Source organism: Dermochelys coriacea, chromosome 2, assembly GCF_009764565.3.
Source record: "Dermochelys coriacea isolate rDerCor1 chromosome 2, rDerCor1.pri.v4, whole genome shotgun sequence".
Taxonomy (NCBI): Eukaryota; Metazoa; Chordata; order Testudines; family Dermochelyidae; genus Dermochelys; species Dermochelys coriacea.
Window position 1 is genome coordinate 170,662,405 of NC_050069.1, and position 18,680 is coordinate 170,681,084.

General features: G+C 40.7%; 1 protein-coding gene across 2 annotated transcripts in view; it reads right to left on the minus strand.

Annotated features, from left to right (window-relative positions):
* ADCY1 (adenylate cyclase 1) overlaps positions 1-18,680 on the minus strand; it is a 226,402-nt gene that overhangs the window by 109,284 nt on the left and 98,438 nt on the right. For both annotated transcript variants that reach the window (XM_038392725.2, XM_038392728.2), the window contains exon 4: positions 11,291-11,402. In XM_038392725.2, coding sequence (XP_038248653.1) covers positions 11,291-11,402 — 112 coding nt within the window. The remainder of the gene's footprint in view (positions 1-11,290; positions 11,403-18,680) is intronic.

Genomic DNA, 18,680 nt, shown 5'->3' on the forward strand with positions numbered 1-18,680 from the left:
TTTACTGTTTCTCATAAAACATGGAAAAGGGCCCCATCAACGAAACTGAAAGGCAACAAATGCAAAAATCATATGAGAAAAACTGTTTACATAATGCTTAACTAGCCTGTGGAACTCACTGCTATAAGATATCGTTGAGATTAGCAGGATTCAAAAGAGGACTGGACATTTATCTGGATAAGGAGAACATCACTGTTACACTAAGTAGGAGTAAAAACAAAACAGAACTGCAGCAGTTACATACATTCTCATGCTTCAAGACATAAGCCAACCTCTAACAGATGAGAGCAGGATATTCTGTAATTGTTCACTTTGAGGTTCCTGACAGCTTCCTCTGAAGCATCTCGTACTAGCCACTGTAGGAAAGAGGATGCTGGACTAGATACAGGTCTGATACAATATGGAAATTCCATATTGTGAGTAAGGGAAAATGGCTTATGGAACATGTGAGGCTTTCCAAACCTCTATATTTTGTGGGTGGCTGTCAGGATAGGTGTATACAGTAGAAGATGCTTATGAGAAACTGATTCACTGTAGCGAAACTCCCACTATAGTGAAGTAGCATGAGAGTTATAAATTGTTTCAATGCACTGCAGTGTGTCAATAGCACTTCTAGTTAGAGGGAATCTCCACTTATGAGAGAAGTAATGTTGTCTAAAACAAATGACTTAATTATAAGTGGATTTCACTATGTCCTGTCCAGTACAGTACACATATTTAAAGGATATTTCTGCTGCCTTTAATTTTTAACTTTACATTAAAAAATACTGCTCTGGAAACTTTTTGGCTTCAGTGCAGTCACATTCCTGGAATTTAATGTCGGTAACAGTAACTTTACAAAGTTACACTAGTTTGTTTTCATTCCATGGTCCCTTGCATACAAAAAGCTTAAGAAGGAGCAGCATGCAAGACCCTACTGAGTTCAATTTAGCTGGGTAATGGAGACATGGTCGTAGCAATAATAGGGAATGTGGGCTTAAAGGGAAGTAAGGCCTTTTACAACATGAGAGGAATAATAGAAAAGGAAAACAAATCTGACTCCAATATAGAAAGTCCCACAGCAAACAGCTTGGATGGCTTTGATGGCAGAAAATTGGTTGTCTCCAGTCAAGCCTACATAAATTTGCAATTCAGTGATGTGTTCGTGAGGATGAAGTGAAGTCATAGTAAATGCCCTACCATCCTGGGAACTATATGACAGATGAAACAAAGCAGAGTTATTTAGAGTAACCATGAAAGGGAAGACACATTTTGTTTCATATCATTTTACTTATGTTAAGTATGTATGTTAATTTGTAAGAGTCCAGCGGCTTCTCAAACTTTTTTGTATGGGGAACACCTCTCCCACCTTGGAATTCCCCTCTAATCTAGTTGGATCTAGCTCTAATTTAGCAATATGAGAATGTCAAAGTGGTCGCAACAGCTGGGTTGAGAACCAGTTTAATAGTCACATATGTTAATTTACATGCTTGACTACTATAAGGCATATTGGTAAGAGCGATTTAACATGACAGACTTAGGCAAAACTTTTCATTGCCACTCTAACTGTTGTACAGTGTGGCATGTACTGGTCTTATGCCTAGCTTTCTGCCTGTGTCCCTAGGAGGCTGTACTTCAGTCATGCTCTATGCATGTCCTATGCAACTACTAACACTAATGCAACATCCAGGTTGAAAAGCCAAGTGCTGAAGAAAGAATAAATAAATCAGAAAAAGCAAAGGATTTCTTTCCCAGTCTCTCACCCCACAAAAACCACCGAACAGCTTTTGTTCAAGCTTTCCAAAAATAATGTCATTTTAAGCAGGCACAAAACATGGGAAAATTAAGCCAAACCCCAAGGTGAATATTTTGGAAAACTATGCACGTGTAAATGCCTGGCAATGGCAGATGACTTTGCATAATAGACATTACTGAAATATAGTGAAATGAGAAAAATCAAAGGGCTGCTGTAATACCTGGCTATAAACTGAACAGGTCAAAGGGTGGTGGGGCGGAATAGTGTTGTATCTATCAGATACCACAGAATCTAGGGAGATAAAAATTCTGAGTGGAAAGGACCACAACGGAATCTGTGTGGATACAAATCCCATGGCAGGGTAAGAATTTTGACTATGTTCTACTAACAGCTTCCAGACCAGGGCAAGAATTGCACAGTGCTCAGAAAGTACAACAAGGCAATGTTTAATGAAATGACAATCATTGAGCAATTCAATTATCTGTATATATTAACTGGTCACAATAGGATAATGTTTACAAAACCAATTTCTTAAATGATTGCTTCTTGAAAGAGCCAGTTCTAAAGCACAAAAGAGGAGAAACTATTCTTGATGTAGTACAAAGGAAGAAACAAGAGTTGGTTCAAGAAGCAACTACCGTTAAACCTCTGTGTAACAATGACTAGAATATAATTAAGTTCAAGGTCTCTGAGGGAGGAAAGGTACCACAAACTAGCCCTTAATTTAGAAAGAGGGGAATTTAATAGAAATCACAGAATATCAGGGTTGGAAGGGACCTCAGGAGGTCATCTAGTCCAACCCCCAATTTTTGCCCCGAGATCCCTAAATGGCCCCCTCAAGGATTGAACTCACAATCCTGGGTTTAGCAGACCAATGCTCAAACCACTGAGCTATCCCTCCCTCCAAAAGCTAGTCAAAAAGTTCTTAAAGTCAAGAGTAAATAAATTAAAATACTTAGATTTAGCACGGATTCTATTGACACAGAGTCTCATAGCATATATAACTCTAAACTGAAAGGGAAATAGGAAGACAAAAAATAAATCAGTGCAACTAAATGGCAATATCTAAGACATTATACAAAGCAATCAGAGATCTTTCAGCATATGGAAGCGCAATCCCAGTAAAGCCGATAGGCAATTTCTAAGAAGGAAATTAGGTGTAGGACTAAGGTGGAATTTGAAAGGCAGATAATTGAAGGCATACATACAAATAGTAAGAACTTATCTATGTATAGTAGATGTAGGAAGCCTGTGGGGAAATTTTGGGTTCAGCACTGTGATAGGGAGTATAAAGCCCTCACTGGACGGGAGGGGATTAAGGAGGAACTCTGAGCTAAGGAGGCCCCGCCCCTCTGCCCGTGCTGAGCATGCTTGGGTTGGAAATGGGATTTAAGAGGTAGCCAGACAGCTCAGTCAGGGCCTGGAAGGCCAGGGAGAAGGACATGCTCTGGGAGCACCTGTGAAAGATATGAGCCAAGCCAGGCAACAGGGGAGACACAGCACCTGGACACTGAGACCATGGCTGGAAGCCCTGAAGGCAGTGCTCCCTAGGGGTGGCTGGCAGGGATGCAGAATGTGATAGGACATGACCCAGGGAAGCTGACTTGAGGCTGAGAGAAGACACCACAAGGTGAGTGAATTTGAACCAACTTTTCAGGGCCCTAGGTTGGAACCTGATGGGAGTGAGAGGGCCCAGGTTCCCCTACCAGCCCCAGGACTGCACCCGCTAGCAGAACTGCTGCTTGAGAGCTGCACCCACTAGGCTGAACTGCTGCTGGGGATGAATCATTGGGTGTGTCTGCTGCCTTGGGCCCTAACTACTAGTGGGGAGAACCTGCTCCAGCTCACAACCATTACAGGGAACAATTAAAGAAGACCAGAATATTTCTGAAAAGCTAAATTGTTTTTTTTTTTGCTTCAGTCTTCACTGCACAGAATGTTAGGGAGATACCTACTCTTTTCTGGTAATAAAGATGAAGAACTATCCACAAATTAAAGTGTCAGAAGAAGGGGTACTGGAACAAATGGGCACACTAAGAAGCAACAAGTTACCCAGTGCAGATGGCATACGCCCAAGAGTTCTGAAGGAAAGTGAGGATGAAGTGGCTGAGCTGTTAAGAAAAATACACAATCTCTCATTGAACAAGTTACCACATGTGACCCAAGGGTCTCTTGATGCCAATTGGCAGAGGGCACAAGGATACATAGGGATCCCATGGTTTCACCAAGAAATGTCATATGACATCTCCGATGAAAGCCTCTGTCATAGTGGTCATCAAAATCATTGTAAGATGTATGTATGGAATAATATGTGAAGAGTTACATATATATGCTGAAAATTGCATTCTCTAGGTCTTGTAGTTAAAGCCAGGTTACTCAAAGATAGCGTGCTTTGAGACAGGAGGTGGAATAAGCTTATCTCCCTGGCAGACCATTGTGTGTCTTACAACAGAAGTTGATTAGTATACCGAGTCAAATGCTAATGAAGGGCTTGTGGAGACTTCAGAAGGAAATCAACAAGAAGAGGTAAATAGTGGGGAGGGAACGCTGTTTTCAGGTGAAGTTCAAAGGTCTGATCTATCTGGGGATGCAGAGAGTTGTTCTGACATCCTTCCATCTGTGAAGACAAGCTGCAGTGAATTTCATCCATCCTGATGGAAAGTGCTAGGAAAAGGACTTGGGCCAAGCTACCCTGTAGGAGACAGGAGAATGTCCTGAGAGTTAAGTTTAGGCTCTAGAAAAAGTTTTATGACTTAGTTTTATACCTTACTGTTTGTTTCAAATATTCTTGCTTACTACCATTTGAATCTCTGTTCTTTGATAATAAACTTATTATTGTTTCCACTATAAAGATATCTAAGTGCTGTGTGTTAAGCAGAGCAGTGATCCTGAGTTAAAACTAGTAAGGTGGTGTATACTATTCCTTTGGAAGGAGAGATCTGAGTGTTCAATGAGTCAGGGTCTGGGCACTCCAGAGGGATGCTTGGAGGACTCGGAGCTTAGTCTGTGCTTATTACTAACTGTATAGAGACAGTGAAGTCTGTGAAGGACTGGAAGGTTGTGCTTGTGTTGCCAGAGGCTGGTGGATTCAGGGAGCTGACCCACAGCAGGTGCAGTCATTACTTCCTCTTGCTAAGGGAAGGTGGTATCGAGGTGCCTCATAACCCTAGGAGGCATCACACCATATAAAGAACTGAAGTGCAGCAAGTATCGTACCTAAATTTTAATAGGAGTGATCTGAGATTTACACACCAGTAAGACTTTCGGTACCTGGTGAACTGACTGAAGTTATAATTAAAACTAAAATACCTAGAAGGCACATTAGCTTCTAACTAGCACAGCTGCTACTAAGAAAATTGTGCCTCTCTTATCTCTCAGAAATTATTTGAACATGCCTATGAAATAGTGGATAAAGGAGAACTGGTTGATATAGTTTATTTAAACTTTCAAGAGGTCTTTTTGACAAAGTCCTAAACAAGAGGCTGTTAAAGGAAATAAATAGGTATACCGTAAGAGGCACGGTGTGAGAGTGCGGTCATGGATCAAAACCTGACTAAGAGAGAGAAAGAGTAGGAATAAATGGTCAATGTTCATCGTTAAAAAGGTTAACAGCAGGGTACCAAAAGAGTCCATGCTAGAACCTGTGCAGTGTAATGGATTTATTAATGATGTGGAAAACAGGATGAACAGCGAGGGGACAAAATTTGAAGACAAAGTAATACATGCTGGAGGGAATAATTTTCCCTGCTCATACACCTTACTGGATTCTAAATTAATTGCATCAGCTCTAGAAAAAGGCATGGCATCATTGTGTACAGTTCAATGAAGATCTTGGCTCAGTGTAAAAAAGGCAGTCAAGAAGCAAGCAAAACATTAGGATGCATAAGGAATGGGATGGAGAATAACAGAAAATATTACAATGTCATTACGTAAATCAGCTGAGTGCCCTGTGTGTTCAGTTCTGGTCACTCCATTGTAAAAAAGGACTTAGCAGAAATGGAAAAGTTAAAGACTAAGAACTTGAAAAAAACTCTTATATGAAGAAAGATTGAGAAGACAGGGACTATTTACCTTAGAGTGGAGATAAATAAGAGGGGACATGACAAAAATATACAAAATAATCCATAGCATGGGGAAGGTAGGTCAGGAACTTCTATTCACACTGTTATAATACAAGAACAAGATGACATTTAATGAAATTGAAAGGTGGGAAATTGGAAACTGACAAAGACACTTTAAGAGAAAACACAACACAATTTACCTGTGGAACTCACTGCCTTGAGCTATCACTGAGGCCAAGAGCCTAGCAGAATTAAAAAAAGCATTAGCTATAGATGAATAAAAAGAATATCCAAGTTTAAATAGCAAATAGTAAACAAATAAATCAGAGTTTAGGAATGGATATTAATCCTTGTCTTCAGAGCATTAGACATCTTCTCTAAGTATTTTGGGTTAGTAGCAAGTTTCTGTTCAGGGCCTGATTATCCCAAAATTGTCTCCTGCAGGGTTCTTGCCCTTTCTCTGAAGTACTTTGTGCTGGTCACTTTCAGAAGTAGGAACTCCACAGGATCACAGGAATTGCCACACTGGACCAGATCAATGTTCTTATGCAATAACAGGGCAGAGGAATAATAAGAAATATTAGATATTGTTTTGTAACCTTTCCAGAACTCCTTTCAGGGATGCCCAGCTACATGTCACCCAATACTCAGTGCTAGGAACAAAGACTCAATATAGCCCCTAATGATTATTATAATAGATTTTAACATAGCTTGGGATCATTTGGGATGAAAGGTGCTATTTAAAATGTTTTTTAAAAAAACCTTACTAAAATGTTAATGCTGAGAAACATTTAAGCCCATCTGTTTCCATAAGATTTACTAACAGTAAGTAAATGCTGTTTTAATATTTGCCCTTTCCTCCTACCACATTTACTGCAGTGGTATCTGGGATCATTTTTCTGTATTACCTTTGTAAGACAGGGCAATTATTTTACCAAGAGGGGGTACAAGTTGCCACTTCCAATTGATGTTGGCTCCTAAGCACCAACAACAAACACAATGTACAATCACAGATCACACTTCAGTAGTCACAGGGACTGTACACATCGCAACTAAATGACCGTAGATTTTCTTTGCATTTCTCCCCCCTCCCCCGGGACTGTTAATGCACACCATTGTTCTTAACCAATACAGATGAGGATTTTGAACTAATCAGGTACAAAACACATGCAGTAGTTGTTCTAATCAGCAGATCAGAATCCCTGTGAAAAAAAATCATGTATTGCTGTGCACATTTCATCTGACTGAAAGTGACATGATTACAAGACTCTCTTTACTGCAGAAAAAAAAAGACAGATTTTGTCCTCTTTCACGCTCTGCTGCTGTACATTATAAACTACTGTCACATGCAAATACTGGTTCATGCCTTTGCATCGTTAAGAGACAGGAGATTTCATTTCATTCTCAAAGGAAAACAGTGTGTAAGATTTTAGAAAGTTGGGGGAGTTCACTGCTCCAATCAGAGGATGAAATTTACCCTTGAAGTGAAGCTCGGAGGGCAAGAACTCAGCAAGGTACTTAAGCACATGTGTACATTAAAGTACATGGTAGTCCCATTAGTTTCAAAGTTATGCATCTGCTTAAGTGCCTTGGGCGTTAAGCCCCACATTTTATCTGGGCAGGGATACCAATGATGGATTGATCTCACAGAGATTTGTGTGCAACCCCAGTGTGCCATGTAAACACTTTCACCATTGGCTCCACATGTACTGACTCAGGACACAATGGAGCTGGAATGGGAAGGCGCCACACATTCACGTTTATGCAGCTCCAATAGTGCTAATACTCAGTGCAAGCAGCTCAACTGGGCTGTTCTAGTCCATAGGCTACAGTAGCAGCCCTGCACCCTGGCCCTGATTTGGGCAGTGGATTTAATCTTTCCAGTTGCTCCACACTTTACTCACATGCAGCCTGTCGGATTTATGTGCAACTGGCTATCTTGCGAGTGCATAACAGAGTCACCATGTAGTTTTAAAACTCTACCATACACCTCCTTTAGTGTTTTTATCTGGGTTAGATTTCTGTTCTTGATTTCTTTATTGTTACCATTTTCATGAACACACTGCATGCTGCTTCCGTGCTAGAATGATGGTGTGGAATGTCCTAGAGTAGACACACCATGAGAGGAGAATCAGGCCTATCATGTTCTCATTAGTTGCATAGGCCCCAGTGCAGAAACAGACTTACTTCAAGGAAATAAATCATAAGAATTAGATAGCTTTCTGTTATAGCATAAATGCAGCCAAAGAAGGAACAAGATTTTGATGAGCCTTCCTAGAACAGGAAAGTTTATCCAGTGGTTAGGACATGAGCTTGAGGTTCAGAAGACCTAGGTCCAATTCTCTGTTCTGCCAGAGGCTTCCTGTGTGAACTTGGAAAAGTGAAAGTCTCTCTATGGCTCAGTTCCCCATTAATGGGGAATGGGGATAGCTCACAGGGGTGAACATAAATGCATTAAAAAGTGTGAGCTGTTCAGATTCTACACATATGTACCTTAGATAGATAGCCTTCTATGCCATTCTCTCTCTCTTTGGGGTATCAAACACTTGCATCTCTGAGTTCTGGGAAAGAAAGTGAGAAGGATGAACAGCTGTGTCAGAATAATTATGATCCACTGACAAGAATCCGACTCTAATACTGAGAAACACTTTAGTGTCTCCTCATGCTGTTGTAAGGAATTGCAAGAGAACTTGCTCACTTAAATCATGCCTGGCTCTCATGGTCTTCATTAAAGGATTATCTGAGTCTTCTGGCTGGACCTCTATGGCACATTGAAAACTTCAGAGGATGAATCTACTTTCTCATCTGGTTTCTCATAGGATGTCCATGCTTTCACTACATTACTCCGCAGGAGGGCATCCTGCCACTGGGAAAGGGAGCCCAGACAAGAAATACCATGCAAGAAATGAATGATATATAACAGGGAATAGGTAGGAGCTACAACTGCTGGAGATAAAGTGTCAACAAGATGAAATGGAGCAAGACAGGATGGTGAGAACTCAGAACAGGGAAAAGAGAACTGGTGGCAGCGACAATCCCTTTCTCATGATAATCATATATTCAATGCACATGCCCTACAAAAGGGCAATTTTGGGTCCTCCCAAGGCATTCTTGTACAACCCAACTACTTGGCTCATCTTTGTCTCCTGACACTGGCATTATCTGCATTCTGATCTCCCCTCTATAGCACCCAGCATGCAATAGATTCCTCTTATAGAAGTCATAGCAACCAGAGGAAATGCAAGCATCCTTATTAAAATCTGAGAAAGACAGGCTAACTCACACCATAGATATATCACTGCTCAATTAGAATGCACCCAATACAGAGATATCCTATCTGGCCAAAGGCGAAGGATACCATTGCTGTAGGCACATTTTATAAATAAAATAATAAGTTCCACTGAATTCCTGGAGTTTGAATATTTGTTTTTTTTTTATTTTAAAATGTTTGTTCTTATTAGTTCCTAAAAGAAAATGCAGAAGTCATCTTGAGCTGAATGTCTGGTCAAGAGCTAGGACCTGATCCAAAGACTCCCATTGACTACAATGAACTTTGCCCCATAGCGATTAGTGTTTTTTTTAATTGTGAAAAACATTCAAGCGTAAAGGGCATCGGGAACGGCCCAAATGCTTATTTATTGTCACACAAGGTTGACATTCATGGAGCTGTGCTGGCATTTAGAAATTATGCAAAGCTTCCCACCTAAATCCATTGTCATTTGGCATCCATCCCGTAGGCCATCCATCTAATCAGCTCTGCCTGTGCTAGTGTTTGGTGCATATGGCATCCCTAAATGCAGCTCTGAGGTTGAATAAATTTTAAAGATAATTATAAAAGCTTCTGTGGCTACATGAGGCAAATTTTTAGGCTACACTGATCTAAAAGAAAAAGTGAATTTCTCCCTCACTTTTTTTTACGGTATAGGCAGCCCCTACAGAAACAGCTAAAAACACATGGGGAGGGCTTAAGGGATGCTAGAAGCCCTGCCCCCCAATCATACAGGCTAAGAAAGGAAGAACATCTCCCGAGGTGGGGCCAGATCCCTGGGAACAAACATGGCATCAGCAGAAACTGTAGCTGCTCCACTTGCAGAGCGAGGAATTGAGAAGCCCAGAAACGGCCACTGTACAGAGGGATGGAAAGCACTTCAGCTGGAATTGCTGCAGCAATGGGGTAGGGGGGCTGCAGCCCAGCCAGAGCACCTCTTTGGGCCTGAACACCATTGTGTGTGGGGACTTTAAGGGATGGGAGAGAAGGTTCAGTCACAGTTTCTGGACTCCTGTGACACAGTTTGGCCCTGATCACCTGTGATGACCCTCATGTAGAAGCTCCATTCCCTTAGACAACTGAGAGAAAAGGAGGGCCCAAAAGTCACCACACCCTCCGGTATTGCATACAGCAGGAGACTTCCTCCTACCCAGGAGACACTGCCAGCTGTATTATCAGCAAGCAGTTTGGCAAAGAAATGAGGGGATGGAAACTGCTCATCTGTCTCAAAGTTTGACATCAGAGTAATATACAGGGACAGAGGATTTGTACTGAGGAAATTAAGAGAGGCTAATCCATCGGTGGTGCAGAACTACACATGCTAGGTTGCTGTGTGGAGTCAGGAGAGGAGATAGTAGGATGGTGAGAGCACAGTGCATGGGAGGATATTTTTGGATGGTGAGTGCCCTATGGGAAGGAATGGAGAGTCTTAATTAAGGGATCACTATATATTGAAAAGGACGTTTGTTGAGGAAACGTATTGTACATAATATAGAACATAATTTGGAACAGGACATGGGTGTCACACACAAACACCACATGAACTCATTTGATTATTTGTAACCACCCATCTTCCAACTTCCCCACCAACTGTTTGTATCTCTCAAGTGCTATGTCTTTGTACCATTAGAATATCAGATCTTATGGGCAAGGAATGTGCCTGTCTTTTTATTCTATAAGGCATCTATCACTCTGTGGATGCTGTGACTAGATAATAAATACTTGTAATCAGAATACATCTATTACATCCATAATAGCCTCTCTGATGAGCCATCACAGTTTCAGTGACATGGGCAACTGTCAGTGAGGAACTGAACTGAGGCTCTGAGCTCTTGTCACCAATAGATTTATACTATAGATTCAATATTCACATCTTCCACTATACTATTTCTTTTCTATGAATGGTAAAAATGTACAGTTTTAATAGTTACCTCCATTATTTGTAACTAGGTCCAGTCAAGAGCACTGGGAAAAAGTATTTTAAAAATAGCAACTGCAGTTTCTTTTCTTACCATTTAAATGGATTGCTTTATCTCAAAAATATGAATCAATGAAAAGAAACCTTAGCAACTCATGATTTATGGGCCTCACAGTGGAAATGGGGCTAGCGATCAATCTATTTCATGTCTCTAACATATGTAATCCACCCAAGACATCATTATTCAAAAAGCAATTCAAATTAAATAGGAAAAAAAAAAGAAAAAAAAAAGAGAATGACATGCTTACTGTAGCTAATTCATCAAACTTGCCAAAGAGTTCATTCAGAAGCTTCACCAGCTCTTGAGCAGTGCACTGTGATGCCAAACTAGTGAACCCCACAATGTCTGCAAACAAAATGCTGTAAAGAGAAGGAAGGAAACATGGAAACATTAGTGCAGAACACACCTTCTTAATCCAATTATCTTTTTCTATGCACTGAGTGCAACCCAAAACACAAACCCAGGCAAACCAGGATTGCCACCATTAAAGTGCTATGCAGAGCACAAATATCAAAGATCCAGGATCATCTTGCATTTAAAAGCACAGACTATGAGTCGGGGAATCGGCGTTCTGTTTCTGGCTCTGCCACAGGCTTCCTTGGACCTCAAGCAAGTTTTCTCTTAGGTACTTATATCATTGTCCTTCCTCCTCATCACTGTAGAGGGTCTGAGTGCCTCAACACCCCTTTGTGGTAGGACAGTACTATTATCTTCATTTTACAGATGGGAATTGAGCCATAGAGAGGCTGAAGTGTCTTGCCCCACATTAGAAAGGAAATCTCTGGCAGAACAGGGAATTTAACCTGGGGCTCCTAAGTCCTAGGTTAGCACCCTACCACTTAACCATCCTTCCTCACTTAACTTCTAAGATGTGTAAACTTTCTGTGTTTCAGTTCGCCTACACAAGAAATGGGGATAATTTAAAGTACTGTGAGGCTCAACTGATTAATGCTTACAAAACACTGAGGAATTAAGGCTGTGGACCAGGACTCGAGAGATCTGGGTTCAATTCCTGCTTTGCCACAGACTGTAAAACCCCAGGCAAATCAGTTAGGCTGGAATTTTCAAAACATCCTTAGGGAGTTAAGCACCCAAATCCCACTGACCATCAGTGGGACTTGTATGCCCAGCTGCCCTCTCTGCCTTAATTACACTTCCCTACCTCATAGGAATGTTGAGAGGATAAATCTAAACATAGTTGGGAGTTACTCAGATACTGCATTGAAAAGGGCCATATAAGTACCTAAGTAGATCCTTGAATGGAGCGGCTACAGAAGTATTAATTATTTAGATTTACTCACCTGCTGGTCCAGGGCCTGTGGCAGCTGTAGAAATGCTATGGATCTACTCACAGGCAGTACCCAGCCCAAATAACATGAAATAATCATTTATTTAAGTTTATAAAAATGCCACCTAACTATATGCTCTAGATGTGCTTGCATGACTTAAAATACATCTTGAGAACAGGTTTCAGAGTAGCAGCCATGTTAGTCTGTATTCGCAAAAAGAAAAGGAGTATTTGTGGCACCTTAGACTAACAAATTTATTAGAGCATAAGCTTTCGTGAGCTACAGCTCACTTCATCGGATGCATTCCACCAAAGTACTCCTTTTCATCTTGAGAACAGCAATTTAAGATAACCCAGCACAAATCTCCCTCCTCCAAAACAATTCTCTACTCTTACAATTGCAACTCCTCCCCTCCCAATTAATGTAACAGATGCTAGATGCTAGAAACACAAACCTAACAGTCCCCCATTCTTGCTTCCAGACAAGGTCACCAAATTTGATCCCTCACCCGAAATCCCAAAAAAGGGAAAATATAACCTTCTCAATTCCCAGCCCAGCCCCTTATCAAAGGCACATAAGCCACCCCGCTGCCACAAATCCTCCCAAAACCTAATTTGATTCCATGCAATTGATAAAAAAACATTTCTACCCCCAAAATCCTTTTCACTCCCTAACCTAGGAAACCTAGCTCAACACAACACTGAGTCTTCTAAATTTCAACAGTTCCAAACCTTAATACAGATTTACAAGCATGTGTATGCTGTCATGAATATCCTTAGAGCAACTCCTCTTTACTTCCTAGAACATGCTTTCTTAGAGCATTGTTTAAGCATACTACACTCTGGAATTTGATAATTTACATCATTCATGTGTTTTATCATCATAGTAAAGACTTTTTAAATATAAAATATGTACAGTTAGATTAATCTCTAGTGCCTTCTGTCTCCAGTGTCATAACCATGAGATGCCATGGAGATGGCACGGTGAAAGACTTAAATAGAATAGAAATAAATATGGTAGTGCCAATAAGTGCTCTTCAGATTTACCCACAAAGCTCTGCCAACGTACTTCATTTTGGACCTAGAACATCTTTGCTTGACAGACCTGGATCTGTCTTTCATGAAATCAGTCCGCCAATGCCAAATCATCATACTAAATTCCCTGAAGTTTTTGAAATACACTCAGGATGAGCATTAAAGATTTCTAGAAATCGACCCAAACACACACTGGAATTCAGCTACCCAAGGGTAAAAAGCAGGGACTGTTACAATCCAATGTACCACCTAGTTATCAGATTTCAATTATATTCAATGAGACATCACTGGTATTTTCTTTCATGAATTATTTTACTATTCTATTAGAAACTCTATTTGGTTTCTCTGTCACGCCAGAAGTTCCTAGGATCTACATAAGCATATGATGAGTTTTTCTGTTTATGCCTGATTTATTACTCTCTGTGTTTTCCTATTCTGATGCAGCCAAATTTTCAGCAGTGGTCACTGATTTTGGATGCTCAACATGAGACAGCCAAATGTCTCATGAGATACCTCACGCTGGGCACCCAAAACTAGTGGCTACTATTTTAGAAAATGTTAGCTTTAGAATTTTATGGTTGTTTGTTTTTCAAATCTGGAAACTTCTTTAAATCTTTCAAAACATAAGACAGTAAAACACAAATATTTGCTCATCAAGAAATTTTCAAATCAGCACTCGGAGCAAACAAATACGTAATACAGAATGCCATGTTTTAATGGAAAGAACATAAATGCTCAAATACTTAAAAGTTAAATATAGTAGGTGACCTACAGTTACTGTTAAGAACAGGTATGTTGTAGGCAATCACATCTAGAACTCTTAATTATTTAACCATGGCCTACAGTAAAGGTGTTCATTTATTAGCTGTGTGCTTAAAGGAGGGTTATTTTACAGAATCGACATGAGTTATACAACAAATACATTCATTTAAAAGGAACATTATTTGGCATATATGTTGATCCTCATATTTCACCATTTGGTCTACAGGGTTTTCATTTATTACCAATAGGCCAAATTGGGGATGTATAAAGTGACCTATAACACATACTTGCAAACACTTTCATTTCATACATCACTAGTTTATGCATAACTAACTATATAAAATATATAAATAGTCGTATGTTAAGAGTTCTGAAGTGTATGTTGTAGGTCACAGTTACATTTGTTTGTGAAATCTGAAAGGTGAAGTTCTATATATCAATATTGTTAATTGAATGTAGATATTTTTTAAAGTTAACAAAATCTTTATATATGTTATCTTACCTTCTGTTCATTTCGATTTAAGGTTTATGGTTTTTTAACAACTTCAAGTTCTTGAACATTTTAATTGTAATGTTCTGATTATACACAGTTGAGTATTATTACAAATTTATAATGTTCAAAAATGGCTGTTTTGAGTAAAAAGGCAGTGAAAATGGCAAGTCAAAATTGGATCCAAAACTAACTCTGCCCTCTTGTGCATATGTCCAACAATGCAGTCTAATTATATGATTTCAAATAACTGCAGGATACCTGCCTCATTCCATGTATAGCTTGAACACCACACAGTGAATAAGACAGAGGTCCTGTGGATCTGTGTCTTATGTTGGATTACATTATATTTTTCCATTACCACAGTGAAAACCTATAGCAAGCTATAGATTTATTCTGTAAAATCATATTATTCATTCTATAAGTCATATTATTTATTATTTAGGCATGGATTTATTCTGAATAAGTGATAGCAAATGCTGAGTCCTCAGCACAGAGGACAGGCAGTATACAGTGAATGAAGTAGGGGTCTTCCAAATCCCCAGGCCTCTACTGTATTGCAGTCTCGCTCATTCCATGGTTTGTTGTTGTGCAAAGAGTAGGGTGCATTTAGGCCTATATTCTACTCAGGCAAAAAAAGTATTTAACACACACAGAAGTGGAATGAAGACTCATTTTCCAGTTCAAAAATATTTAATACCATAAAAGTTAGTAATGGTCAGCAAGATGTTTCATTGGTTCCATGTACTCCCCATCCGTCAATATCGATCCATTATCTTTAGTATTATATTTAGGTTGTAGGGTCCTGTGGGCACAGACCATGTTTTTGTTACATGTTTGTAAATGACTTGGCACAATGGGGTCCTGGTCCATGACCGGGGCTCATATGGGCTACAGTACTACAAGTAATAAACAACAGTAATTTCATTTTGTGTGATAAACACATCGCTTTTCATGATGTCCTTCCCCATTTGTTGGAATGGAAGGACATTGAAAGGAGAAGGAAAAATGCATCCCTATTGTAAGAACATGAGAGGATTATATGCTTTGCGTAGCTACAGGATTTATAAAGTTGTTAAATAGAGTAATTACAAGAAAATAATACACTAGAGCAGGGGTGGGCAAACTTTTTGGCCCGAGGGCCACATCGGGGTGTGAAACGGTATGCAGGGCCGGGTAGGGAAGGCTGTGCTTCTGTGAACAGTCTGGCCCCCACCCCCTATCCGCCCCCTCCCACTTCCTAGCCCCTGACTGCCCCCCTCAGAACCCCCACCCCATCCAACCCCCCGCCCCACTCCTTGTCCCCTGACCGCTCCCTCCCAGGACCCCCATCCCTAACTGCCCCCCCAGGACCCCACCCCCTATCTAACCCCCCTACTCCCTGCCCCCCCTTGACCCCTCACCCCCATCCAACCCCCCTGCTCCCTGTCTCCTGATTTCCTCCCCCAAACCTCCGCCCCATCCAACCACCCCCTGACTACCCGCTCGGGACCTTCTGCTCCTTATTCAACCCCCCCGCCCCCTTACCATGCCGCTCAGAGCGTCAGGACAGGCTTATTGGAAAGCCTGGGAGGTGGGCGGGCACAAGCCGTGCTGCCCGTGCGGCTGCAGAGGAACAACAGGGGAGGGGCCCAGGGCTAGCCTCCCCGGAGGGGAGCTCAGGGGTCGGGCAGGACGGTCCCGTGGGCCGGATGTGGCCCATGGGCCACAGTTTGCCCAGCTCTGCACTAGAGCTGCTACGTTGTGACATTCTAATTATCTGCAATGCAACTAATATGTGAATTGTCCAGATCCCTACCTGGTCCTCAACAGGGCACACCGACCCTGAATTAACATCCAAATTAACTCCCTGCCTGAGGTTTGGCTTTATTGTTCACTCAAAAATAATGCCTAAGCCTCCCTCGAGGATCTTTTCTGCCTTAGCTCCCTCCCGCTGCCCTTATAGCCTGGATGGCATTAATGAGCTGCACCTGCCACAATGAGTCAGCAGACCTTCAGCAGTGCGCCTCAAAAAAGTGCGCCTCAAAATTCTGCTGCATAGCATAGCAGATCTAGGCTGCTTCCCTACAGCGAATGCCATTAGAACGGTTCACTGCCGTATCCCATTCTTTATATAGCATCCTCAGTTTTGGAAGGAAAATACTGCAAATACCATAGCAAATTTAAATACTACAGATGACAAATGTTCACTTTGTAACCGTGTTCATGCATATACTTTATTCACATGAAAAGTCCTATTAACTTCATTGGAACTACTCACATAAGTAAGTGCTCAGCAGTGTGAGTAAGGATTGCTAACTGAGCCCTTAAGTCGCCTTCAGTCAACATACAATAAGAATGATTTTCTAGTATAACATACTGTCACAGGAAGGAATCTATAACAGTTTGATAAATAAAACTGTTTCTACGGGTACATCTACATTTGAGCTAGGTGGTGTGATTCATAACTTGCATAGATGACCCAGTGTTAGTTCTAAAAAACAGAAGCGTAACCAGGATAGTGCAGACAGCAGGTTGGTCTAGCCACCCAAGTATGTACCCAAGGGCTCTGGGTGGATACATATTCTAGGAGCTAGCCTGAGCTGCCACCCGTGCTACCCAGGCTATGCTACTATTTTTAGCATGGTAGCTCAAGCACAGCTGGCATGAGTATGTCTATGTGAGCTGAGAATCATTCCTCCCAGCTCCAGTATAAACACATTCTAAGTCACCAAGATCTACAATAGGCTGTGTGAATTATGAACTTGGGGTTGTCGGAGTGATCATGAAAGGAGAAAATGTATTCTTTATGTTTTTAGAAATTTCCTTAAAATCAATTCACAAGGAACCATCTGCCTCAGGAGCATCACACAGCACAAGCTTTGAAACCTTGCTACAGGGTAAATTAAGGGAATTTTTAAAGTCATCTTGACATTTCATAAACATCTGATTTTTAATGAGACAGGTATTTCTGGTCTGATCTTTCTTGGGAATGAAGATGCCACTATTAATCTTGGAAATTTACTGTTTGTTAAGAATAGTAGCCTCTATTTAGGCCTTGAATGTCCAACCCTTACATGGTGGCAAGCATTTACACGAATAATCCCAGAGATTTTCAGTGGGACTACTTTCACAAGTAAATGTCAAAAGAACTGAACCCATAGGGTGCCTGCTGAAGACAGTGAATGGGCTTTGGATCAGGTGCTCAGTTTGTAAGAGATCAATATTTTCAATTTCGTTGTCTATTGTTGCCTGCGTTTAGTTGATTACTTGTCGCTTATTAACATTAGGCTAAACTAAACTACCATAGTAGAAACTAGAAAATTTGGAGTATCTTGAATGCTCATTATCCATTTATAGCTTGAGGAATCTGACTCACAGAGCAGAGTGAGTACTTGTCTGTTACATTCTAAACTGGCCACATTTCTGTAAATTGCATATATTAAAATATCTTTATTAACACCTGATTATGAGTGGGAAAAGCTAATTGCAAAGTAGAGTAACAGGCAGATTCTCTGCAGGCCCCATATACACTGTGCAGATGAGCAGATTATGTTATTTTTTTTTAGTCTTATAAGCAGCACCTAGCCACTCCAATCATGATTGGAGTCCCATTGTGTTAGGCACTGTACATATATATAGTAAGAGATGGTTTCTGCCCTGAAGAGTGCATGATATAAATAGATAAAACAGACAAAAAGTGGGAGAAAGCATTATTATCCCCATTTTACAGAAAACTAAGGCAAAGACCAATCATCTACCCTGATCCACCCTCTTTGTGCCACTCTAAACCTGCTTTTCAAGACCATCCCTCCTCCAATGTCTTTTCCACATCTTTCTTGATGCCATGATCATGTCAGACACACAAATATAACCACACCTTTCCTTTCTGCTTTCATCCATTTATTCTACGTAGAACTTTTTTCAGGTAACCCATGGCATTTGCATCTGTTCCTATTGTTATATCGAACAGCCCCATTAAAAACAAAACACAAGCAAGCAAGCAAACAGTTCTGTTGCTTTCTTGATAACTGACATAATTGTTGCCTCTCTGAAGTCGAGGTCCATCCATTAGATAACCAC